Below are 26976 nucleotides of genomic sequence, written 5' to 3'. Positions count from 1 at the left end.
GAGCTGTGACCACACTTTGAGCAGCAGGAACTGATACCGTATATATGCATCATGACTTTTTATATTTATTGTGAACTCCCAAAGAACAGTTACAACATGGTAAAAGACTCCTGTACTTCATTTGCTTACACTGAAACTCTAAAACAGTTAGATTATGCTGCTCTTGTTCTCAAAATCCAACAAAAATATAGATGATGGTGATAATTCCTCACAGGAAAAAAAAACAAACAAAAAAACTGAGACGACTGAATAATTACTTAAAGAATGGAACCAATGTAGACAGCCTCAGAAAAGGCTACTAAAAGAAGCCTTGGTAAAATACTGGCCAGGCCAGAGAAAAAAATGGATAAATTAAAAGTTGCCAAATAATTACTGTCGAATTTTTTTAATTAAAGTTTTTTTTTATTTTTTGAATTTTCTTTATAAAGAAACAAATGATATTCAGGTAAAGTTGATGGAACAAATTAAGAAAATATCAGTTTATTAACTCTGAGTATAGAGAATGAGTTAAAAGGAAAATAAATTTAAACATTTATTTTATATCTAATACACGGCTAAAAAGAATTATATTCAGAATTCATTGATAATTTCTTTTTACTCATATATATTAATTATCAGTTTAAAATATTAAAGCAAGATATCATCCTATGATAGTAATTTTGTCACTTTATAACTTGGAATCTTCTCTTTGGGTAGATATTGGGTTGGACACAGAGTAAACTGAAAGGGGGGACTGAGAATTTATCACACTTACCTTTCGACAATGACTGTAAATGTAGTCTTCCACATCCACACTAACTGCACTTGTGCATTCATCCAAAATGGCAAACTGAGGCTTATGATAAAATAATCTTGCCATCTGAAGCATAAAAAGAAATATTCTGTATAATCATTTAGAGAGCTAAAATTAATACGGGAAAATAGATTTACTTTAAATTAAATACTCATTTACAGTCTTCTAAAGCAAAGATGAAAATTATTCTAACTCAAAAAATCTACTTCTCAGAAACAAAAACAATATAAAGAAACCTGATTGTTTTTATTGTCTTCCCGAACAAAGGGGAAAATGTAACACATGGGAAATACTGTTAAGAGTAAAGCAAAAACTTTTAAGACTGATGGGAGATGAAGTTGAGTTTTAAACTAGTATTAAAGAAAGTTCTCTAAAACAGGTTAGAGGGTACACATGTTGATGAAATCTTAGAATTCAGACTATAGATGACTCATGCAAAAACTGACTATTTTTAAACATTTTGTTGCTTAAGTAATGTCAATTAATATTATGTTGCCAATTAATATTCCCACCAACAATGTTTGAGTGCACCTGTTGTATATATCCCTGCGGTCAGTATTGGGCATGCTCATTTTTAAAAGGCTGTGCTAATTTTATAAGTGAAAATTAACATCAAGGTTATTATAGCTTACATCTCTTTGATTAGCAGTAATGCTGAACATTTTGCTGTTTATTTTCCATATGTATCTTATTTTCTGGGAATTATTTATTCTGATCCTTTGTCCAACAGATATTCCAAATTGTCATCTGCTCCTAACAATGATCTCCATGTTGCATGACCAATGGACACTTTCTATCCTTGCCCAATTTATCTTCTCTGCAACATTCAACGCAGGTGACCATTCCCTCCTTCTTGAGAAAGTGAGAGTGAAACCACGGATTTAAGTTTCTTTCCATTTCTTATGCTGTTTTCTCAGTTTCTTTTCCAGCATTTTCTCTTTCACTTGACCATTAAATGTTGGGGTCCCTGAGGGTTAATTCCTAGGTCCTCTCCTCTTTTTCCTATGTTGTTTCTCTCTGAGTAATCTCATCAAATCTCATGATTTCAAATATTATTTACATTTGTAAACTCCCAATATATCTCCCTCACCCATACTTCCCTTCTAATTTCCAAACTGATACACAAAAATTCCTATTTGATCTTTCTATTTGGATATCTTACAGGACTCGCAGACTTTAAAAATCTAAAACTCAACGGATTTTCTAGATTTTTCCCTTAAATCCATTCATCCATTTCCCCCACCCCATCTTGAACATTTCAGAAATGAAACTGTCAAACAGCTGCTCAAGCTAGAAAGCTGTGAGTCCTCCTTGATCTTTCCCTTCTCCTCCTCCCTTCCCCTCCCCCCCATTTTTAGCCATTCAAGTCAGTCCTGTGGACCCTGCTCACTTTCCCCCAGCTCACAATCATGTCCTTAGCCCAGAGCATAATCCTCTCCTGCCTGGATGACCACAAATAGCCTCCTGTTTCCTCTTTTGCACCTCTTTAACCCATTCTCCATGTAACCAGAGAGGATCTTCCAGAAACGTAACAGAGAATTTCATTCTTCTGCTTAAAACCCTTCAATGACTTCCCATTTCACTTAGAATAAAACTTAAACTCCTTACCATGGTCTACAAGGCCCCGCACAACCTTATTACTACTCACTCTCTAAATTCAACATTCCAGACACCACCTCCTCTCAACTACCAGGACACAATGTGTCACAGGTCTTACAGGCTTAGCACATGTCACTTTCCTTATGTCTCAAACGCCTTACTCTGCTCCTTGCATCTTTCAAATTTCTGCTTAATGTCACCTTCTCAAACCTACCCTGATCCCTTTCCCCAATCCAAGTGGGTCCCTTCTGTAACATCTCTGCAGCTCTTCACATACTGTAAATTGTATGTTGTCTGTTTCTTTGTCTACCCCTTAGGCTATAATATTCACAAAAGCCGAGACTCCGTTTTAATCACTACTGTACACCCAACACCTGTAAAGTACAGGAAACATTCAAATATTTGATAAATGAATGACTAAAACATAAAAACAGCTTTCTTGGGGTTTATATCTTATTTATAAGAGGTGTGAGGAAGGGGAAGCAGCAAGGACAGACCATCAAGAAGTTCAGCTGTGCAGAGAATGAAAGGTATAGACTACATGGGACCTTTGGTTAAGGCAGAGTTTGCTTTTTAGATCACAGAGACCTGAAAATATCTTTCTATAAGAGGACTAGAAGAGATTAAATATGGGAGGGGGGTGTCGGGGGGTTGCATAACTGAAGGAAAGAGATGTGATAAAGTTGGAGGAGGGAGGGTCCAAAAACACAGATGGAGACATTTAGCCTTTCTCAAGAGGAAGGATGACATATCCTCCACAAACAGTGGGAGCAGGGAGGTCAGGACAGCCCAGTGCAAAGTTACTAAGAGGAGTGATGATTTGAAGGCATTCCACAAATGCCCCTCCTCTGTGTTCCCATGCAATGCTTTGCACACCTTCGTCACCACACTTAGCACATTATATGGAAATTTTCTCATCATGTTTCTTTCTCTCTCCCACTATGCAGTCAGCTACTTGGTTTCTCAGTACAAGGAGATTCTGGAGTATACGAACTCTGCAGTCATACTGCTGACTGAGCGTGACAGGCCACTCCCACCCCCCACCAGCTTTAACATTTCCTAGATATCTTTGCCTGGCAAGCCACTTAACTGTTCTACATTCTATTTCCTCTGTGAAATGGGACACTCACAGCTCTCATCTCACAGGACTATGGCGAGAATGAAATGAGATAACCTGTGTAAAGTGCTTGGCATACTGCCTATCGCCTATTTAGCACTCAATAAAAATTAGCAGTCATGTAACTGAAATAACAGCATCTCTTTTTTCTTTAAGAAGTAGGAGGAGAGTTATTCTGCTCAGAGTGGTGGAGTAGGTAATGGGGTAGAAAGCCTGAGACTGGTAGTTTTCAAATGATTATCTTGAAAAATGAGACAGAGGGACAAAAATCAGTAATAGGATTGCCAAGCCATGCTGTGAAGCCCTGTAAGACCGGAAAGCATGGAAGTGCAGTGCCACCAATCCATCTTATTCTCTGATTTTTTTTCCAGCGGTGCTCAGAAGCCAATGTACAGAAATGCCAAGACAAACAATTGCTCTTGGATTGGTGTTTAAATAATATGAGAAAACAAAAAGTGGGAAAGGAAGTTAAGGGGAAGGGATCATTTGTTCATTCCTTTAAGAAATATCTCCTGTGTACCTCCTATGTGCCAGGCCCTGGACTGTTAAGTCTGTGCTGGACAGGAAAGAAGGTAGTCAGAAGGGAACTGATCAATTATAGAGAAGGAATCAGTCAATATTAGAGAGATCTCAGTGAGTTTGAAGAACGGGGACAGTTGCCAATTAGGTAAAAGAAAAAGAATTCATTACAAAAATGGATTTAAAAAAACACTAAAAATCTTATGACAGTGGTATGTCTGGTAAGGTGGTTTGGGCCTTTCTTTATACTTTTATAAATATTCCAACTTTTCTATCGTATATACTTTCTCATAATTCAATATAAAAAAACCATCACTAAAGAGGAAGAGCAAGAACAAAAGAGTAGAAAAGAAAACTACGGGTCAGAGAAATAAGACAGCCCAATTTATGATACTAGGTGGAGCAACCCTGGCTGATGTTTGGACCAGGGTTGGACTAGCTGATGGCTGGACCCAAATGGGTGCAACAGGGGAAAAAGACATGTCACTTGAGACTTCAAGGCACAGTGAGAGAAGAGAACTGGTCAGACAGTTCATCTGCACATTGAAGGCCATATACTGTAATGTACTGGTGAAGAGCAAGAGTTCTGGGGTCAGACCCACCTGCACGTGGATCTCAGTTCTGCCATGCAGCAGCTGTTTGGTATCAGCAAGCTGCTTAAGTTCTCCAAGTCTTTCCCTCATCTGTACCTTACTTCACAGGGCTCTTGGGAGAACTAAACAGGACCTGCCATTCCAAACTAATCTTTCCTTCATCAATATTCTAGGGCATTTTCTTTGTAACTATCACTGAAGACTGCCTGCCCGGTATCACAATTAAATGAGCATATCTGGCTCTCCTAACTAGATTATAAAGGCAGCCACCTAGCTAAGTGCCTTTCATAGAATAGATTCTTAGCTAATCCTAAACTCTGTGGCAAGCATACCATAATTAATTTTTTTGCTGTTAAAATAATGGAATAATATTTCCCCCTATATTTATGTTGATATTTTTCAAGGGACTTTTAGAAATGTGTTCACCAGATCTCCCTTTATTCAGTAGTTTTATTCCATTCCCTCAAATTCAAATCCTGATTCTCCTTACCTAAGAGTTCCTTAGGTTCATCTGTTTTATACCAACCTTCACTCTTATAGATTCACTGTTTTGGTTAAACCTTTCAAAGTCTGTTCTTCCTAAAAATTATAATTTTTATAATTTATAAATTATAGGGTTTTATAATTTATAAAAATTATGTCTTCTCTTCCCATCAACTTTTTACTTTGAAAATTTTAATCCTACCAAAAAAATGAAAGAACAATAAAATGAATATACATTCTCCACCCAACTTCAGCAATGTTGATATTTATTGCATTAGCCTTTTCTAACTCCCTCCAAACCCTTCTAAAGTAGCAAAACAATATGCTCTCTTTTAAACTTCACATTCAATTCTCCAAATGTTGGCCTATACAGAACACACCCTGTCAAGGGCTTGGCCATGCAACCGTGTTACAGGTGAGCTCTCCCCATTTCCCAGCTCCATCATGGTTCATCTGGCTTTACAGGGTTCCTTCCCCCACTCCCTATTCTTCCAAAATAAACTCTCACTCCTCTAGGCACACCCTTAAATTTCTTATCTTCTAATAAAAACTACCCTCTGTGTAACATTTATACCACACATATACAATTCCTTAGTTTAAGCAGATTTATTTTTCTTTCTGAGTCTCCATTGTGTCCACTTGTGAATCTTGCCTTATCCTTCCATTTTCTTTGAAGTCACAGTATAGGAATTTAAATCAGTTTTCCTGAATTGCAGTTATTTCTATAGGCATCTTCTAAACTGATTCCAGAAATGCCCAATCACTTTAAATTCTCACGCCTTCAGCCCAATTTCCACTTTGAGTATGGCTGGTATCTCTCTTCTCTTTTGTTTATGATTCATTCATCACTCTAGATTAATCTCACTAGCCAGACAAATCACAATATTAAGTTGATATTAAGTTCATATAGAATGGGTATGATCTGGAGAAGAAGAACATGCAAAACAATCAGGGAATAGGAGGTAACCAAAAGGTAGAATATAACCTGAAGATAAACAGTAAGCAATTCTGAAACAGGTCCATTCTTCTGCTATCTTCCCTTGGCTACAGTTTTCTCTAATTTCCACAAGGTTATAACACTCCCTCCCCAAAAACTTCCTCTGGATCTGCTCAAACTATGGTATGTCTAGTTAGAAAATGACTCCCTAAAAGTTATCCCCTTTGGGACTTCCCTGGTGGCGCAGTGGTTAAGAATCCGCCTGCCAATGCAGGGGACATGGGTTCGATCCCTGGTCTGGGAAGATTCCCACATGCCACGGAGCAACTAAGCCCGTGCGCCACAACTACTGAAGCCCACGCGCCTAGAGCCCATGCTCCACAATAAGAGAAGCCAACTCAATGAGAAGCCTGTGCACCACAACAAAGAGCGCTCTAGCCCCTGCTCGCCGCAACTAGAGAAAGCCCACGTGCAGCAATGAAGACCCAACGCAGCCAAAAATTAATTAATTAATTACAAAAAATAAAATAAAAAAATAAAAGTTATCCCCCTTTACAGAGTACTCAAAGAATCACTCTTAATATGTCACATTTTGTAGTCATGTTTGATTGGGATAACTTTAGTTGATCATAAAATAATTCCTTTCAAATGTTTCTTTATATTAGGAAAATTTTAAAATTCTAAATAACTTTAGGTAGTAGATACTGAGCCCTGAAACAAGGATAAATATAATGATAGAGGGAAAGGACAAGAACAGAATAAAGAATAAAATGATAATAAAATTAACATCTCTAATACCTTCAGGTACTTTAGAGAGAATAGGCTAAGACAGAGAGGCATCTATAGGGAAAAAATACTGAAAGGGATCTCATAACCCAACCAGGACCTATGTGCCACAAAGTTCCCCCAACTTTTAGAAAAACGGATTAACAGTATATAATTGGATCTGCATCTTTTCCTTTCATAGGAATATTTTTGAATTTTTCAGAATTCCAAATTTACATGCAAGCTATACTTCTATTAACATATAAACTAAGCCACACTATAATAATTGCTAAATAAAAAGATTAAAACAAAACTGTACGCCCTGATTATCAAAATGCTGGATTCTAAGAGTGACTTTATGCAACCAGCTGCATTGCTCTGCAGTGTTTTCAGAGCACACTTACCGCCATTCTTTGCTTTTCTCCACCACTGAGTACATCCATCCAATCCTGAACACTGTCCCAGCCTCCTTCACGTTCAAGGATATGACCCAACTGGACATTGTCTAAGTATTCCTTCAGTACCTTTCAGCAAAATGATTAAAGATGAACTCATGCTTAATATAAACCAACATTCTCTATCTTGCTTTATTTTTTAAACTAGAATCACTATAATACTATTGCCAACATCACTAAAAAAGGCACATTTCACAAAAGAATGTGGCACAAAGGTAAACCTAAACTCTTTACTTCCTATTTATATTAATTTTGACAAAATATATCTAGCAGCATAAAGAGAATACTACTATTGTACATAATTAAAGGACAAGGGCAATGAGAAAACAAACAATAGTGTAAAGACAAGGTTAAACATTCAACAAGTCATATTTAAGCAAAATGGTTAACATCTTACCTCAACCTGGAAAGTTATAATTAATGATTAGGCTGTAGAAGCCTTTACAAAAGGTTAGGATAAACTACTTGAAATCTAAAATACTTAACTGATTAAGATAAAGACTCTGAAGTGGAGTGTTTTCAGTAAGTCTAGGATATAAACATTTCCTTACGAGATCAGAAATCCCCTTCTTTTTCTGATCTTCTCTTCCATCTGGATATATCACTTGGTCTCGAAGTGTTCCAAGGGTCATATAAGGTCTCTGATAGTAACAGAGCAAAAATCATTAGAAGTGGTTTTTTAAAAAATAAGTTAAAAGATCTTGAAATCAAAGATTATAAAATAACTCAAACACGGTCTTACCTGGGGAACGTAAAATAACTTTCCTCTCTCGGGTTTAGTCAGACGTCCTCCAAAAAGAGGCCATAACTATAAAAGCAAAGGAGGAGGGGGAAGAAGAGCTGTAAATTTCACAATGTGGTAGATTATATGGCAAAATAAGACTACAAAACCTTAAGGCCAATTTTTACTTACTTCACCAAGAACACGGAAAAGTGAACTCTTTCCACAGCCATTTGGACCACAAATTAGAACGTTGGCCCCAGACCGAACCTGAAAGGAAATGAGTCTATGAATTAATTAAATAGAATATACACTCAATGAACATTTCCGTAGAGTCAAATAGTTCTTTGCTAATGATAAGCTTTCTATTATGTCTATAAATGTGATATTAGGTAGAAGCAGTGGAGGGTATGGATGAAGAAACCTTTTATTTTTGTTTATTTTCAATTTTTACTCAGTCACTTTTTTTCCCACTTAAATATCACTATTGATTGATATCAACTTAATCTCAATCAGAACACAAAGATCTAAAGCTTGAATTCTTGAAAACAGTAATTATGTATGTAAACAGTCTGTTTTTAAAAAATAGAATTGTACTATATATACTGCTCTACAACTTGTTATTATCTAACAATATATCGGGTGCTGAATAGACTCATCCTGCCTAGTTGGGGAGGTCAGCAAAGAATTATGTTTATTTTGCTGTGCTTTTGAGGTTTTTAAAAGCAATGTACTTTTTAAAAAAATCTAGTTATATATTGCTTACAAGAAATATACCATAATAAAATGGCTCAGGAAAGGTATAAATAAAGACTTGTACAAAATATATGAACAGATGTAAACAAAATGAATTTTATGGAAGGGATCAAGATGGTGGAGTAGAAGGACGTGCACTCACTCCCTCTTGTGAGAGAACCAGAATCACAACTACCTGCTGGACAACCATCGACAGGAAGACACTGGAACTCACCAAAAAAGATACCCCACATCCAAAGACAAAGGTGGAGCCGCAATGTGACGGTAGGAGGGGAACAATCACAATAAAATCAAATCCCATAACCACTGGGATAACAGAAACTGGAGAACAATTATACCACAGAAGTCCACCCTCTGGAGTGAAGGTTCTGAGCCCCACGTCAGGTTTCCCAACCTAGAGGTCCGGCAACAGGAGGGGGAATTCCCAGAGAATCAGTCTTTGAAGGCTAGCAGGATTTGACTGCAGGACTTCAGCAGGACTGGGGGAAACAGAGACTCCACACTTGGAGGGCACACACAAAGTAGTATGCACATCGGGACCCAGGCGGAAGGAGCAGTGACCTCATAGGAGACTGAACCAGACCTACCTACTAGTGTTGGAGGGTGTCCTGCAGAGGCGGGGGGTGGCTATGGCTCACCGTGGGGGCAAGGACACTGGCAGCAGAAGTTCTGGGAAGTACTCCTTGGTGTGAGCCCTCCCAGAGTCACCATTAGCCCCACCAAAGAGCTGGGTAGGCTCCAGCATTGGGTCGCCTCAGGCCAAACAACCAACAGGGAGGGAACCCAGCCCCACACATCAGCAGACAAGTGGATTAAAGTTTTACTGAGCTCTGCCCACCAGAGTAACACCCAGCTCTACCTACCACCAGTCCCTCCCAACAGGAAGCTTACGCAAGTCTCTTACATAGCCTGCCTCATCCACCAGAGGGCAGACAGCAGAAACAAGAAGAACTAGAGTCCTGCAGCCTGTGGAATGAAAACCACATTCACAGAAAGACAGACAAAATGAAAAGGCGGAATACTATGTACCAGATGAAGGAACAAGATAAAACCCCAGAAAAACAACTAAATGAAGTGGAGATAGGCAACCTTCGAGAAAAAGAATTCAGAATAGTGATAGCGAAGATGATCCAGGACCTCGGAAAAAGAATGGAGGAGCCAAAGATCAAGAAGATGCAAGAAATGTTTAACAAAGACATAGAAGAATTAAAGAACAAACACCTAGAAGATTTAAGAACAAACAAACAGAGATGAACAACACAATAACGGAAATGAAACGTACACTAGAAGAAATCAATAGCAGAGTAACTGAGGCAGCAGAACAGATAAGTGACCTGAAAGAAATGGTGGAATTCACTGCTGGGGAACAGAATATGGAAGAAAGAATGGTGGAATTCACTGCTGTGGAACAGAATAAAGAATGAAAAGAAATGAAGACAGACTGAGAGACCTCTGGGACAACATTAAACGCGTGAACATTCACTTTACAGGGGTCCCCAGAAGAAGAAGAGACAGAGAAAGGACCCAAGAAAATATTTGAAGAGATTAGAGTCGAAAACTTCCTTAACATGGGAAAGAAAATAGCCACCCAAGTCCAGGAAGTGCAGAGAGTCCCACACAGGATAAACCCAAGGAGAAACACGCCAAGACACATAGTAATCAAATTGGCAAAAATTAAAGACAAAGAAAAATTATTAAAAGCAACAAGGGAAAAATGATAAATACAAGGGAACTCCCATAAGGTTATCAGCTCATTTCTCAGCAGAAACTCTACAAGCCAGAAGGGAGTAGCATGATATATCTAAAGTACAACTAAGATTACTTCCCTGGCAAGGATCTCATTCAGATTCAATGGAGAAATCAAAAGCTTTACAGACAAGCAAAAGCTAAGAGAATTCAGCACCACCAAACCAGCTCTACAACAAATGCTAAAGGAACTTCTCCAGGTGGGAAACACAGAGAAAAAAAGGACATACAAAAACAAACCCAAGGGACTTCCCTGGTGGTGCAGTGGTTAAGAATCCACCTGCCAATGCAGGAGACATGGGTTTGAGCCCTGGTCCGGGAAGATCCCACATGCCACAGAGCAACTAAGCCCGTGCGCCACAACTACTGAGCCTGCACTCTGGAGCCCGTGAGCCACAACTACTGAGCCCACGTGCCACAACTACTGAAGCCCGCGCACCTAGAGCCCGTGCTCTGCAACAAGAGGAGCCACCACAATGAGAAGCCCGCACACTGCAACAAAGACCCAACGCAGCCCAAAATAAATAAATAAATATAATTTTTGGAAAAAAGAAAAACAGCAAACCCAAAACAATTAAGAAAATGGTAATAGGAACATACATATTGATAATTACCTTAAATGTGAATGGATTAAATGCTCCAACCAAAAGACACAGGATTGCTGAATGGATACAAAAACAAGACCCATAAATAGGCTGTCTATAAGAGACCCACTTCAGACCTAGGGACACATGCAGAACGAAAGTGAGGAGATGGAAAAAGATATTCCATGCAAATGGAAATCAAAAGAAAGCTGGAGTAGCAACACTCATATCAGATAAAACAAACTTTAAAATAAAGAATGTTACAAGAGACAAAAAGGACACTACATAATGATCAAGGGATCAATCCAAGAAGAAGATATAACAAATATAAATATTTATGCACCAACATAGGAGAACCTCAGTACATAAGGCAAATGCTAACAGCTATAAAAGAGGAAATTGACGGTAACACAATAATAGAGGGGGACTTTAACACCTCACTTACACCAATGGACAGATAATCCAGACAGAAAATTAACAAGGAAGGACAAGATTTAAATGACACAACAGACCAGACAGATTTAATTGATATTTATAGGACATTCCATCCGAAAACAGCAGATTACACTTTCTTCTCAAGTGCACATGGAACATTCTCCAGGATAGATCACACCATGGGTCACAAATCAAACCTTGGTAAGTTTAAGAACACTGAAATCATATCAAGCATCTTTTTCGACCACAACGCTATGAGATTAGAAATCAATTACAGGGAAAAAACCATAAAATCCAAACATGGAGGCTAAACAATACATTACTAAATAACCAAGAGATCACTGAGGAAATCAAAACATACCTAGAGACAAATGACAATGAAAACACAATGACCCAAAACCTATGGGATGCAGCAAAAGCAGTTCTAAGAGGGAAGTTTAGAGCAACACAATCCTACCTCAAGAGACAAGAAAAATCTCAAATAAGCAATCTAAGCTTACACCTAAAGGAACCAGAGAAAGAAGAACAAACAAAACCCAAAGATAGTAGAAGGAAAGAAACAATAAAGATCAGAGCAGAAATAAATGCAATGCAAACAAAGAAAACAATGGCAAAGATCAATAAAACTAAAGCTGGTTCTCTGAGAAGATAAACAAGATCGATAAAGCTTTAGCCAGACTCATCAAGAAAAAGAGGGAGAGGACTCAAATCAATAAAATCGGAAATGAAAAAGAAGTTACAATGGACACCACAGAAATACAAAGCATCCTAAGAGACTACTACAAGCAACTCTATGCCAATAAAATGGACAACCTGGAAGAAGTGGACACATTTAGAAAAGCACAACCTTCCGAGACTGAACCAGGAAGAAATGGAAAATATAAACAGACCAATCACAAGCACTGAAATTGAAACTGTGATTAAAAATCTTCCAACAAACAAAAATCCAGGACCAAATGGCTTCACAGGTGAATTCTATCAAACATTTAGAGGAGAGCTAACATCTATCCTTCTCAAACTCTTCCAAAATATAGCAGAGGGAGGAGCACTCCCAAACTCATTCTACAAGGCCACCATCACCCTGATACCCAAACCAGACAAAGATACTACAATAAAAGAAAATTACAGACTGGTGAACATAGATGCAAAAATCCTCAACAAAATACTAGCAAACAGAATCCAACAACACATTAAAAGGATCAGACACCATGATCAAGTGGGATTTATCCCAGGGATGCAAGGATTCTTCAATATATGCCAATCAATGTGATATACCACATTAAGAAATTGAAGAAAAAAACCATATGATCATCTCAATAGATGCAGAAAAAGCTTTTGACAAAATTCAACACCCATTTATGATAAAAACTCTCCAGAAAGTGGGCATAGAGGGAACCTACCTTAACATAACAAAGGCCATATATGACAAACCCACAGCAAACATCGTTCTCAATCGTGAAAAACTGAAAGCATTTCCTCTAAGATCAGGAAAAGACAAGGATGTCCACTCTCACCACTTTTATTCAACATAGTTTTGGAAGTCCTAGCCACAGCAATCAGAGAAGAAAAAGAAATAAAAGGAATACAAATTGGAAAAGAAGTAAAACTGTCACTGTTAGCAGATGACATGATACTATACATAGATAATCCTAAAGATGCCACCAGAAAACTACTAGAGCTAATCAACGAATTTGGTAAAGTTGCAGGATACAAAATTAACGCACAGAAATCTCTTGCATTCCTATACACTAACAATGAAAGATCAGAAAGAGAAATTAAGGAAACAATCTCATTTACCATTGCAATGAAAAGAATAATATACCTAGGAATAAACCTACCTAAGGAGGTAAAAGACCTGTACTCAGAAAACTGTAAGACACTGATGAAAGAAATCAAAGATGACAGAAACAGATGGAGAAAAATACCATGTTCTTAGATTGGAAGAATCAATACTGTGAAAATGACTATACTACCCAAAGCAATCTACAGATTCAATGCAATCCCTACCAAATTACCAATGGCATTTTTCACAGAACTAGAACAAAAAATCTTAAAATTTGTATGGAGACACAAAAGACCCCAACAGCCAAAGCAGTCTTGAGGGAAAAAAACGGAGCTGGAGGAATCACACTCCCTGACTTCAGACTATACTACAAAGCTACAGTAATCAAGACAATATGGTATTGGCACAGAAACAGAATATAGATCAGTGGAACAGGATAGAAAGTCCAGAGATAAACCCACACACCTATGTTCAACTAATCTATGACAAAGGAGGCAAGGATATATAATAGAGAAAAGACAGTCTCTTCAATAAGTGATGCTGGGAAAACTGGGCAACTACATGTAAAAGAATGAAATTAGAACACTCCCTAACACCATAAACAAAAATAAACTCAAAATGGATTAAAGACTTAAATGTAAGACCAGACACTATAAAACTGTTAGAGGAAAACACAGGAAGAAGACTCTTTGACATAAATCACAGGAAGATCTTTTTTTTATCCACCTCCTAGAGTAATGGAAATAAAAACAAAAATAAACAAATGGGACCTAATGAAACTTCAAAGATTTTGCACAGCAAAGGAAACTATAAAGACAAAAAGACAACCCTCAGAATGGGAGACAATATTTGCAAACGAATCAATGGAAAAAGGATTAATCTCCAAAATATATAAACAGCTCATGCAGCTCAGTATTAAAAGAAACAAATAACCCAATCCAAAAATGGGCAGAAGACCTAAATAGACATTTCTCCAAAGAAGACATACAGATGCCCAAGAGGCACATGAAAAGCTGCTCAGCATCAGTAATTTTTAGAGAAATGCAAATGAAAACTACAATGAGGTATCACCTCACACCGGTTAGAATGGGCATCCTCAGAAAATCCACAAACAACAAATGCCGGAGAGGGTGTGGAGAAAAGGGAACCTTCTCGCACTGTTGGTGGGAATGTAAATTGATACAGCCACTATAGAGAACAGCATGGAGGGTCCTTAAGAAATTAAAAATAGAATTACCATATGACCCAGCAATCCCACTACTGGGCAGATAGCCAGGGAAAACCATAATTCAAAAAGACACATGCACCCCAATGCTCATTGCAGCACTATTTACAATAGCCAGGTCATGGAAGCAACCTAAATGCCCATGAACAGACGAATGGATACAGAAGATGTGGTACATATATACAATGGAATATTACTCAGCCAGAAAAAGAAACGAAATTGGGTCATTTGTAGAGACATGGATGGACCTGGAGACTGTCATAGAGAGTGAAGTAAGCCAGAAAGAGAAAAGCAAGTATCATATATTAACACATATATGTGGAATCCAGAAAAATGGTGCAGATGAACTGGTTTGCACAGCAGAAATAGAGACACAGATGTAGAGAACAAACGTATGGACACCAAGGGGGGGGAAGTGGAGGTGGGGGTCAAGGGTGGGGGGCAGGGTGGTGGTGGTATGAATTGGGAGATTGGGATTGACATGTATACACTAATATGTATAAAATAGATAACTAATAAGAACCTGCTATATAAAAATGAAAGAAAATTTAAAATAAATAAACAAACAAACAACATATCACAGATGTTCTTTCAGGTCAGTATATTCAGATTCTCCACATTCCTCTCTTAATGCCTGCAGTGTATTCCACAGCAAGGATGTATCATAACTTATTTAAATACTCTCCTTTTGTTAAATATTTAGGTCATCTGCATTTTGATTGCTCTTTTAATAATACTGCAATGAAGCTCTGAGAGAGCAAATTGATGCACTAGTGAGAAATACTTCTACAGATTAGATTCTTAGAAATTATGTGTTGTATCAAAGTACATATGTAGTATAAGTATTTATAAGTGCCACCAAATTGCTCTGCAACAACGTAAAGTTGAATGAAAAATGTCAAGAGTGGCTGATTTCTAAGCTTATGGTCTTATCTGAGTTAATCAACCTGGTGATGAATCAAAAAACCTGAGTCATAATTGTAGCTCACACAGCAACGTATCACAGCAGAAAACAGACCACAGAGAGATATGAGTCAGCCTGGCTGCGGAACCTGCCTTTTTTAAACTGTTGAGCCTTAGGTTCCTGTTTTTTAATTCAATGAATATGTATTGAATACTCAGTGTCTGGCTCTGTTCGAGGCAATGCAGCTACATTAGTGAGTAAAAGAGACCAAAGAAACCCAAAGAACAAAAAAAACACAACAAAATCTTTACCCTTACCGTATACATTCTAGTGGGAGAGATATACGATAAGGAACATGCATAATAAATAAGTAAATTAAACAGCATGTTAGAAAATAAGTGCTACAGGGAAAAAACAGATAAAGGTAAAAAAAACTGGGGTGGGGGGTGGTTACATTTTTAAGGTGGTCAGGCCAGGCCTCACTGAAAATGACAACTGGGCAAAACTGTGAAAGGAAGAGTAAACTAGAAGTTTATCTGGAGGGACTGTTCCAGTCCCAACCCTACCCACAAAAAGTAGCTACAAAGGCTGAGGCAGGAATATACCTGCCCTATTCAAAAACCAGAAAGGATTCTGCTGAAAAAGAATGAGCAGGAGGAAAGAGTAGTAGGAAATGAGCTCAGAGAGGTAAGAGGTGGTGGTAGGGTAACAGCAGGTAAACCCTATAGGGTGCTGTAAGCCACTGAAAGAACTTTTTCTGATGGAATGCAGAGCCTTCTGCATTATTCACAACAGTCGAAAGTGGAAGCAACCCAAGTGGACAAATGAATAAACAAAATGTGGCATATACACACAATGGAATATTATTATTCATCCTTAAAAGGAATGAAATTCTGGTACATGCCACAACATGAATGAACCTGAAGACATGATGCTAAGTGAGATATGCCAGACACAAAAGGACAAATATTATGATTCCATTCACATGAGGTACCCAGAATAGGCAAATTCAGTGAGACAGAAAGTAGAACAGAGGTAACCAGGGACTAAGGGGTGGGGAGAAACGAGTTACTGTTTAATGGGTACAGAGTTTCTCTTTGCTGTGATGAAGAAGTTCTGAAGACAGTGGTGATGGTCGCACAACACACTAAATGTACTTAATGCCACTGAATTGTATACTTCAAAATAGTTAAAATGATAAATTTTATATTGTGTATTAGAGAATGAGCTATTCTGAATGACTTTTCCAGATATTTGTCTTTTTTTCTGAGAAATTATTTTAAAGAGTTATTTTGATGGACTTCTTCTAAATACATATTTCTTTTTCCTATAAAATTGAATATAGTGAATATTCCTAGTAATACATTATATATAATAATTGTACTGTACTATAAAAGTGTTTCCCCTAGGAGCACCTTAAAGTTCAGAGAACGATTAATTAAATGGTTCCCTATCACTCTGATTTATTTAGGTAATGTTAGCCATATGTACTGTTTTCTGCACCTAACTGCTTATTGTGGTTTTCACTGATATCCAATACCCCTCCACATTATTTGGTGCAACATGCCAGGAAACCTAAAAACCAAGTTTGTAATGATGTGTATAAATAATAACTAGAGTTACTGAAATCCTTAGGTACTCTTCTATGCACAAATGACTTAGACTCAGCATTAACTTTTCTTTACTCCGTGGCTTTTGATAATGTTGGACAAAACTTCCAATTACGACATCAGCCATGGCAAGCCAGTGATAAGTTTTCCAAATTAAAAATGTGTAAAAACATGTATTTTTTTTTCTGGGTTGAATTAAGACTAAATGCCAAGGGTAACTTTCACTGAAAACCAGTTATTAAGTTCTTAATAACACTCTATTTAAAAATTTTTTTAATATAAATTTATTTGATTTATTTATTTTTGGCTGCATTGGGTCTTCATTGCTGCACACGGGCTTTCTTTGGTTGTGGTGAGCAGGGGCTACTCTTTGTTGCGGTGCACAGGCTTCTCATTGTGGTGGCCTCTCTTGTTGCAGAGCATGGGCTCTAGGCAAAGGCTTCAGTAGCTGTGGCGCACGGGCTTAGTTGCTCCGCGGCATGTGGGATCTTCCCGGACCAGGGCTGGAACCAGTGTCCCCTGCACTGGCAGGAGGATTCTTAACCACTGCACCACCAGGGAAGTCCCAATAACACTCTATTATTGAGGATCCTGGATTGCTTTACTGGGGCAATGAATGCTTTGAACCACCATATCTTTACCAATAAAAATATTCCCCCAGAAATATCACTTCTTGATAAATCCTACTTCCTATGAATTTACTATAATAAAACATCAAAATATTCTACACATAAATATGATTTAAATAAAAGAGAGATTACATGAAAGTATGCTGTTTACGAAGATTTACTTAGGCTTCTTTAAACATTAAAATATGCTTGCTTACTAAAAGATAAAAATTTTAGTAAGTTACAAAGTACTATTTTAACGGCCACATTATAACCTACAAGTAGTTATTTCTTAGGGTTTCCCCAGTCTATATAAATATACCATTGCTGAGGGAGTTTATAAAGGAATAAGATATAAAATCCCCTATCTCAAAGAAGCTTATATTATTTGGTTATTAGGTAACCCAAAAGGCAAACTGATCATAAAGTAGGACACATTTATTTGTGATGGCCAAGTCTCAGTTTTACCATGCCTCTTTGCAGGAGAAAGGAATCTTTATTTTCAAGTAAGCCACATGGATAGAAAACAATCAGATGTTACAAAGAAGTGATGGATGTTTGCTGAATTAAAAAACAAAACAAAACTATGTTAAAAAAATGATAGAAAGACAAAATAAATTAGAAAAAGCCAAGTCTAACTTAGAATACCCTAAGTCAGAAAGAGACAGAAGAGGAATTTATAACAGTGGACCAAAAGTACAGAAGTCAAAGAAACAGCTCCAAGTGGAGGAGAAAACAATACAAGAATCACAGAATAGACAACAGTGATATAGAACATGGTCACAGAGTAAAAAAACTTAAACAAGCGGGGGTGTAACTGATAACTAAAATAAGACTTTCCAAAATAAGAGCAAAAAAGTTAGGTCCTTTCTGAGACTAAAAAAGTGAAGTTATCAGGACTGGCCAGAAGTATACTAACATTCAAACATAAAGGCTTTAAAGGGAAGGGCGGCTTTGGACTAAAATGAAAGGGACAGCATTAGTGTGGTAACCTTATGACAAAGTGAGCATATCACAGACCATAATCATGATCTATTTATTCCATGTGGCTGTACATACAGATCCCAAATCTCTCCTCACTAGGCTCAAGCCATGTGTGCATCTGTATTGTTGGCGTATTCTATGTCTGTGTAAAGACAGAAGTGAGGGAAAGTAGGAGAAAGGGCTAAGAGGATTCTTCAATGGAGAAATCTCATGGCCCTTTTTACTCTTGGGTAGTGACAATAAAGGGGCTACTGGAAATCTATCAAAGATGGAGTGTTGAGCTCTGTTTTATTCCTGAAATCAAGCCCTGTAGGTGGCCATCTACTTTGCCAAGGGAGCAAAGCAGCACCTGGAGCTAAACAAGAAAACACTTCTGTAATACTTGTGCCATTAAATATTTACCAACTATATTCACATTTTCTGTACTTCCCTTTTTGTTTCCTGGCTTTAAAATAAACATTACAATATATAATACTCATTGTTGAATAAGCCCAAAGTACTTTGCATAACTAACACTTTTCATTTTTACAGTTCCTTAAAAAGAAAGTGGAGATGTACATAATACATATACATGACTAAGAGGAGAAAAACTGAAGACTTACCTATAACACTTTGAAAACAAATCCAATAATTAATACTCCTTATTTTATAAACTATCAGACAACATTCCTTCAATAACAGCAGTTGAAAAGAATCTCCACATACAACACAAATTACAGAAGACCATAAACATAAGCATGTAGAGAATTCTAGAGTTGTGCTGTCCAATTCAACAGCCACTAGTCACATGGCTATTTAAGGTCAAATTCATTAAAATTAAGTAAAATCTAAAATTCAGTTCAACTGTACTAGCCATATTTCAAGAATACAATATCCACATGTGGCTACTATACTGGGCAATGCAGATATAGAACATTTCCATCATGGCAGAAAGTTCTATTGGACAGTGTTATTCTAGAGTAATGGTACCTGGAACTGGAGAGACAGCCCACATGATAGACATCTGTTACTAATCTTCAAGATTTTCAGATGTGAACTATTCGTCAAATTACAATAGACACATAACCTAAATAGTAACCCTTAGGTCTGCAAGAGTCTTATAAAATCATACAATAACAATAATTCTCATCTTTTGCTTTTTCTTTTTAATTTGGCCTGCCATATTCCCATTTGGTTAACAGACTATATTGATCAGCATCACAATTCACTTGGCTCAAGATGTTATGTGTCTTGGGTGAGTGGCAATCTGCCGTGCTATTGTGCTGCTCTTCCACTGTTTTCATCAGTAATATTAAAGTCTATGTTTTGTTTTTATAGGTACAGATCCTCCTATACCATCAAAATACTACCAAATGGTAAATTATTTTAATTTAAAGAGACTAATGTTATATTTGCATGTTTAAATATTCATCTTACATCGGAGATTCCAATTATCTATATCTTCTATGGCTTTCTTCAGATGGACTTTATTTGCAAAAGATTTTTGATAGTAGTATTTGAAACTTTAAAGTCCTGTCAAATAAGAAAAATAAATTTCTATTTCAAAGACTTACTTTTTATTTTCTTCTTCCAGTTTTATTGAGATATCATTGACATGCAACACTAAGTTTAAGGTGTGCAGCATAATGATTTGGCTTCCAAACACCATGAAATGATTATCACAGTAAGTTTAGTGAACATCCACCACCTCATACAGATACAAAATTAAAGAAATAGAAAAAAAATTTGTGTGTGTGATGAGAACTCCTAGGGTTTACTCTCTTAACAACTTTCCTATATAACATACAGCAGTGTTTTTATATTGATCATGTTGTACATTACATCCCTGGTACATATTTATCTTATAACTGGAAATTTACAGTACTTTATGACTACCTTAATCGAAGGCAGTCCTCCTTTATAAAGGCTTACTTTTTAAAGCAATTTTATGGGTTCAGAAACTAAGTGAACCCTTAAAATTATGTTAAATATTCAGACAACAGTTCTTCATTTCACGTTTTGAAGATGATTTAAGCTTTTATATAACCATGTAAAAACTTACTTCAAAATTAAGGTCTCGAATCAAGATATCTCCATTTGGCGTTGCTAAAGGAACATGATCAAATCTATAGAGGAAATTAATAAAAAGAGAATAATTTTACATTAAACACTAAGCAGATGTGGCTGAAAGAGAAAGGCTACTATGTAGTTTAACAGACGTTTATGGTGCTAAAGAACCCTTTTCTGTACGTACTTTATAATGTTATCTGCATTGATGATTTCTCCAACACCAGGTATCAAGGGAATGCCTTGTGCTCCTTCAATACATTAAATGGAAAAATCAGTATTAAAGCATCATGTCATGTCAGCAAAAACTTATAATATGTGACCTAGTGCATTCATATTTACCTTTTTCCTGTTGTGAGACCATGGTGCGTTCATATTTGCCCTGATTTAAATCCTTTAGTACTTGCATTAATTCTGTAATCCGAGCAGTAAAGCTGAAAAAAAAAAGAAGTCATAATCAAAACTCCAAAGGCTATCATATCTTTAATTTTTATTATTTATTTGAATATAATTGACATATAACACTAAGTTCATATTTTTTACTTTATACAAATCTAACTGAAGTTTCTAAACTTATCATTTAGTTTAAATGAGATAATTTAAAAGACATCTCATCAACATAAAGTATTAGTGACAGTACACGTTTTATTATTATGCTTCAACAGGAGAGCAGGAACCTGCGGCTAAGAAAAGAGGTCTCATAGGATCCCACCTCAACAGATACTTCATTCATAGGCAAATCAAGAAGGTTCTCTGCCACTAGAATTTTAAGGAATTTTCTAGTAAATACTATAAAAGGACTAATGCTAGTGCATTCCTTAGGTCCAGGAAGCATGGACCCTGAGTTCCTGCTGGAGTGAGTTATAAAGCCTTGGATAAACTTGGCTTTTCTCTCTGAGGACGTCATTTATTTTAAGTATGCCAAATGCACACTACTTCCCTGCAAACATGGAAGAATTTGGAGGACTCCTCTCTTTCTTCCTCTGAAGATGGAAAAAGATGAAGTGTTCTTAATATTAGAGAGAAATCACTGTGGTGATAGAAAGCAAAACTAATGACAAGAAGTTGAGGAGTAGAAGAATGATATGATGGTCGAAGAGAAAGCACTCTAACCAGAGAAGCAGACAGGATCATTCTGTGAATAACAGGCAGAAGCTTCCTAAAGGAACAGAAGCATCCCATATGCTAGGAACTGTAAAGGCAGGAGAAAGTTATTAACAAGTAGGAAGAATGTCAGCATTCTCAAGAGACAGACTCCTCATAGTAGTTTGTAACTTCTTCTATCTTGCCATGAAGACCTTAACTGCCAAAGGAGTAGAGAAGAAGGAACAGAGGAAATAGGCAGACTAATCACAGGCCTGGGAAAGATCCAAAGACATCTAATTTCTTCAGATGACCTGAAACTTACGGTGCTTTTTTTTACATTATAGTTTTTTTGACACCATACCAAGCCCTTTATATTAGACCTTGAAATTTTGAAATATTTAACTCCATTTGATGATCTAAGAACAATTTTACTAGACACCCTGACCATATTTACAACTGGACCTACAGCTACCATAAGGTAACTTTTCATTTTTTTTCATTAAAATCAACTTCATCCTTGTTTATCTTTTGCTGAGTTGCCAGGTATCAAAGACCTAAGGAAAAAAAAGTATGGTAGGGGACAAAAAAGTTCAAATGAGAAAATTCTATTCACTAACTTAATTTTCTGTGAATCAAGGAAAGACTGCCACAATTCGACATTTCCCAGCTTACTGACTACCAGTGTCCACAGAACAGACAGCTTGAGAACAACTAACCTAGTTTAAGGCTCCAAACAGCTATCTTAAGGAAACATGAAAAGTTCACTATCAAAGAAAAATCTTCCTAATTTTCTATCAAAACCAGCTTGCAAGAGCAAGACATATGGGGCTTCACTGCCCCTTATCTCAATCTCAACTGGGCACAATCATTAAGGATAACATATTTAAAAAAAATTATTCTCTGTAATTGCTCATTATTACTAATCTTACTTACCCAGCCAATCTTGTCATTTCACGGCCAGCCAAAACTATTCGACCCAGAGCTTGAGACATTCGCAAAAGCATTCTTCCACTTTGGTAGTAATCCTGACATAAAAATAAATATTAGTTTTCACTTATATTTCTAAGATTAAAACTAGCTTTTCTTTATTGTTATATTGAAAATTTCAATTGAGTATGACTACTACTACCACTTTACCTCCAGAAGTTCTGAATGTGAGCTTTTGAGATGTCGAGGATGAGACAAGTCTAGGAAAGGACGACTGACAACTACGTAACCAACCACAGTGGCAAAATCTGAAACAAAACAGTTAAGACTTAAAAACATCAACAATACTTCACTTTTCTCACAAATTCCATTCTGCTATCTCTTTTAAAGCATACTTACATTTGGCAATTATGCTATCAATGAAGCCCATAGAAAACCGAAACAAAATGAAATTATGTAGGTGCTCCACCTGGCAGAAAACAAAAACAAAAAATATATATACTTTCTGTATATTAAAAAAATGAATCTACCATGAGGACAAAAGAAACTAAATAATTTTTGTATTCAACAAATATTAACTGAGTGCCTGTGATCTCTGATTACATTATACATCACATTTAATTGAGCACAATGCTGATCACAGAACAGGTGCCAAACAAATACTTCATGAAACCATTTTTATGCAAACAGAATGGAAACTACTTAAAGAATATTAGTGTGGTGTCCCTTGCATGTAACAGTACCATGATACTGTATTCATAATATTGTCAGATACATACATGTTAAAATTGATCAATAATCAAAACAAAAAGAACAGAAAGATGAGCTAATTTAGGTGAAACACCAGCTGTCTGGAAATAGCACTCAATGCTTTGCCTTAGTTGGAAACCTCTGGCCTGTGCTTTCTCTAAGAATTACATTACACTCAATTTGAACCAAGCGCTAATGATGGTGCACAGCCCGAGTCTGTAGCTTTAATCTCAGCATGCATTAGCTCAAGATTACAAGTCTAAAAATGTATTTTATTCTGCATTTTTAATATTCTTGACTTTTCCATCTATCATATTACTCAAGGCCCTGCATGATCCGGCACTGGTCTCTATCTTAAACCTCATCTGCTTCTACTTTGCTCTTTCTCACTGAGCTCCAGAAATATTGGTTCCTCAAACATGCTTCTGGCCTTAAGGCTTTCCTCCTGCTGTTCCCTCTGCCATGATTACTGTCTTCCTAGATATTTATATTCTGTGACTAACTCCCTTACTTCATATGGGTTTCTGATAAAATGCCACCTCTTCAAGAAAGACCTTCTTGCCATCCCCTACCTAAAATAGCTAGGCAACAGCCCCCATCATACCCTACCACTTTATTCCATTTTATTTTTGGTCACAAAATTCACTACAACCTGAAATCATATATTGTAAAATATTCAGTTGTTTACTTGTTTATTGTCTCCCCCACTAAAACATGGATTTCCTGAGTACAGGGTAGCTTGCTCTTAATATCTTCTGTAAAAGAATAATGGCTGGAACATGTATTCAATGAATGACAGATGTTACATACTGAGCTCAATGTTGGAGATACAACAATGAATAAAGCAGACAAGGTCCCTGAGCTCATGGAATTCACATACTAATGAAAGAGACAAACTAGTAAACAAACAAGATAATTATAAATCGCAATGTATGCTTTTAAGGAAACAGATCGTTAAAATGGGAAAATAACTGGGGGAGGCCATCAGAGAAGACAAGGCCTCAAAAAGGTGTTAACTTCTGGGCTGAAATCTAAAGGATAAGCATGGGCAAGCCATGTGAAGAGCGAACTAGTTAACAGCAGTCCCCTAGAAAATTACCTTAAATGCATTTTATCAGTGAATACTATCAAAGTCCAGTCATGTTAAATATAAAAAAGGCAAAAATTCAATTTCTGAAATAATTTCAAATAACTTCTTTAACCTTTAAAAATCACCTCAAATATGTATTTAATTTCAAAAACTTCCACTAAAATGTAAGCTCCTTAAAGGGAGGATGTGGCCCATCACACATACCACTGTTATCACACTAATCACCTGGACAAGCACAGACACCTAGATGGTGCTCCGTATCTTCTGAATGAATAATCAATAAAATTAATTAAATTCAAATTTTCCAAGCAGCAGGTAAATAAAAACCAAGGTATAGTTTTCATAAGAAACAACGTTTATATTCTAAATCAAGGGTCAGCAAACTATGGCCCACAGTTCAAATCCAGCCTGTCACTTATTTTTGTAAATAAAGTTTTATTAGAACATAGCCACATCCATTCATTTACATATAGAATATGGTTACTCTTTTTTTTTTTTAACAAAGTCCTTGGTGCCCAGCATGGCGTTCAAGGCCTTTTTTTTTTTAAATTATTATTATTTTTTTAATGCTATTCTTGTCTGCTTACATTCTTTTTATTTATGTATGTATGTATGTATGTATGGCTGTGTTGGGTCTTCGTTTCTGTGCAAGGGCTTTCTCTAGTTGTGGCAAGCGGGGGCCACTCTTCATAGCGGTGCGGGGGCCACTCTTCATCGCGGTGCGCGGGCCTCTCACTATCGCGGCCTCTCGCTGCCAAGCACAGGCTCCAGACGCGCAGGCTCAGTAACTGTGGCTCACGGGCCGAGTTGCTCCGCGGCATGTGGGATCTTCCCAGACCAGGGCTCGAACCCACGTCCCCTGCATTGGCAGGCAGATTCTCAACCACTGCGCCACCAGGGAAGCCCAATATGGTTACTCTTGAGTGGCAGAGTTGAACAGTTGCACCAGAGACCATATGGCCTGAAAAGCCTAAACTATACATGTATTATCTTGCCCATTACAGAAAATGTTTGCTGAACTGTGCTCACAGTATTTCCACGAATGCTACAGGAACAAATTCTTTCTGTAATAATCACTACATTTATCACTAAATAAGACTCCTAAGTAACCGCTTTAAAAGTACAGACAATTATTTTAATAAAACCTACCCATTTTTATAGTTGGGCAGCTTAATACATTGATTTGATAGTTTTTAGGAAAAAACACAGTATAAAAATTCTTCATAATTAGTTATTTAAAAAATAAATATTTTAAAGATTAAAGGTATATGTATGTATCTTGGCAAAGGCCCCCAATTTTTTTTCCATAAACACATGAGCCTCCAACGTGTTATCTTACCAGTTTTCGGAAGACTGAGTAGATTGTCTGCTTTTCTCTTTTATTTCCATTGTAAAAGGCAATTTCTTCACTATTAAAGAAAATAATTTAGCAATTAATTTTAATGTTACCTAAGCCTGAAAAATAACTGAAATACCGTATTTAATGACTGAATATTTGTATATAACTGGACATTTTGTGACTATGAGCTTATTGGGTACATCTCAAGCCACTATCTGTACCTAGCTCAACTGATCAGAGCACAGGAATACACACCTGACTGGATCACAGACTGCACTACCGACGTATGTTGCATATGCCACATATAGCCTGGCTGGAAAAGATGTGCTGGGTTAATTCTCAGAAATGTGAATAAAGAAATAAGAAATATAATAAGAAATAAGAATTAAGAAGGAAATTGCCATGACATATAGGAAGGCAGGACTAGGACAGCCATTACTACAAACTGAGTACAGATCTAACCAGAAGGGAGAGGAGAAAACAACAGTTAGAAAAAAAATAAGGTAGTGATGCCATGACATACAGCCTTTAAAAGACAAAAGCAAACTAAGTCCTGCCCGCCTCACAGTGCCAGCTCCCAGGAGGCCTAGCTGAACAGTTGTTCTTATTCTTGGAACCCCAGCATAGCCTCACAACTCCTCTTTCTTTGAGCTGATTTGAATGGGTACACAGGGGCCACAAGGATCTTAACTAGGAAAAAAGGGTCATTTTATGGATGAAGAAAGGTTAAATATAGTTAACTAAATTTGCAGAAGTCATGGAGCTGGCAAGTCAAATAGCTGAAATTATAACTCGTATCTGACACTGAAGTCTAGTTTTCCACTCTATTCAGTATAATGTAAACTCTCCCAGCAAAGTACCTCTTACAGCAGAGGAAAGTAAAGATGTACATAGGCATCTATAAGGCACAGTTAAAACAGCCCTTAATAAACACCCAATATTTCTTTAAAGTCTCTTTTTTCCCTTAAAAATTTATGTGAGTTTTATATTCTAGTCCAAAATGTACCTGTATTTTTTTCCATCATAAAAACAAGGTAGCCCCTACCTCAACCCATTCAAGTAAAATTAACTTTCCATAAAGTTGCTTCGTGTTTGACCTGCCTTTCACAATATCCTTTACA

At 36.9% G+C, this 26976-nt stretch overlaps 1 protein-coding gene across 2 annotated transcripts in view; it reads right to left on the bottom strand.

Moving 5' to 3' along the window:
• The window catches only part of ABCD3 (ATP binding cassette subfamily D member 3), an 83429-nt gene that overhangs the window by 5964 nt on the left and 50489 nt on the right, over window positions 1–26976 (bottom strand). For both annotated transcript variants that reach the window (XM_007169570.2, XM_057527511.1), the window contains exons 10-21: window positions 25856–25925; window positions 23076–23145; window positions 22887–22984; window positions 22683–22774; window positions 21006–21097; window positions 20851–20914; window positions 20659–20722; window positions 8175–8252; window positions 8004–8069; window positions 7813–7902; window positions 7211–7330; window positions 755–859 (exon numbers count right to left, since the gene is read on the bottom strand). In XM_007169570.2, the coding sequence (XP_007169632.1) occupies window positions 755–859; window positions 7211–7330; window positions 7813–7902; window positions 8004–8069; window positions 8175–8252; window positions 20659–20722; window positions 20851–20914; window positions 21006–21097; window positions 22683–22774; window positions 22887–22984; window positions 23076–23145; window positions 25856–25925 (1009 nt within the window). The remainder of the gene's footprint in view (window positions 1–754; window positions 860–7210; window positions 7331–7812; window positions 7903–8003; window positions 8070–8174; window positions 8253–20658; window positions 20723–20850; window positions 20915–21005; window positions 21098–22682; window positions 22775–22886; window positions 22985–23075; window positions 23146–25855; window positions 25926–26976) is intronic.

This window comes from Balaenoptera acutorostrata, chromosome 1 (genome assembly GCF_949987535.1).
Source record: "Balaenoptera acutorostrata chromosome 1, mBalAcu1.1, whole genome shotgun sequence".
NCBI lineage: Eukaryota > Metazoa > Chordata > Mammalia > Artiodactyla > Balaenopteridae > Balaenoptera > Balaenoptera acutorostrata.
The sequence above is the reverse complement of the archived record's forward strand: the minus strand, read 5'-3'. Positions and strand labels throughout refer to the sequence as shown.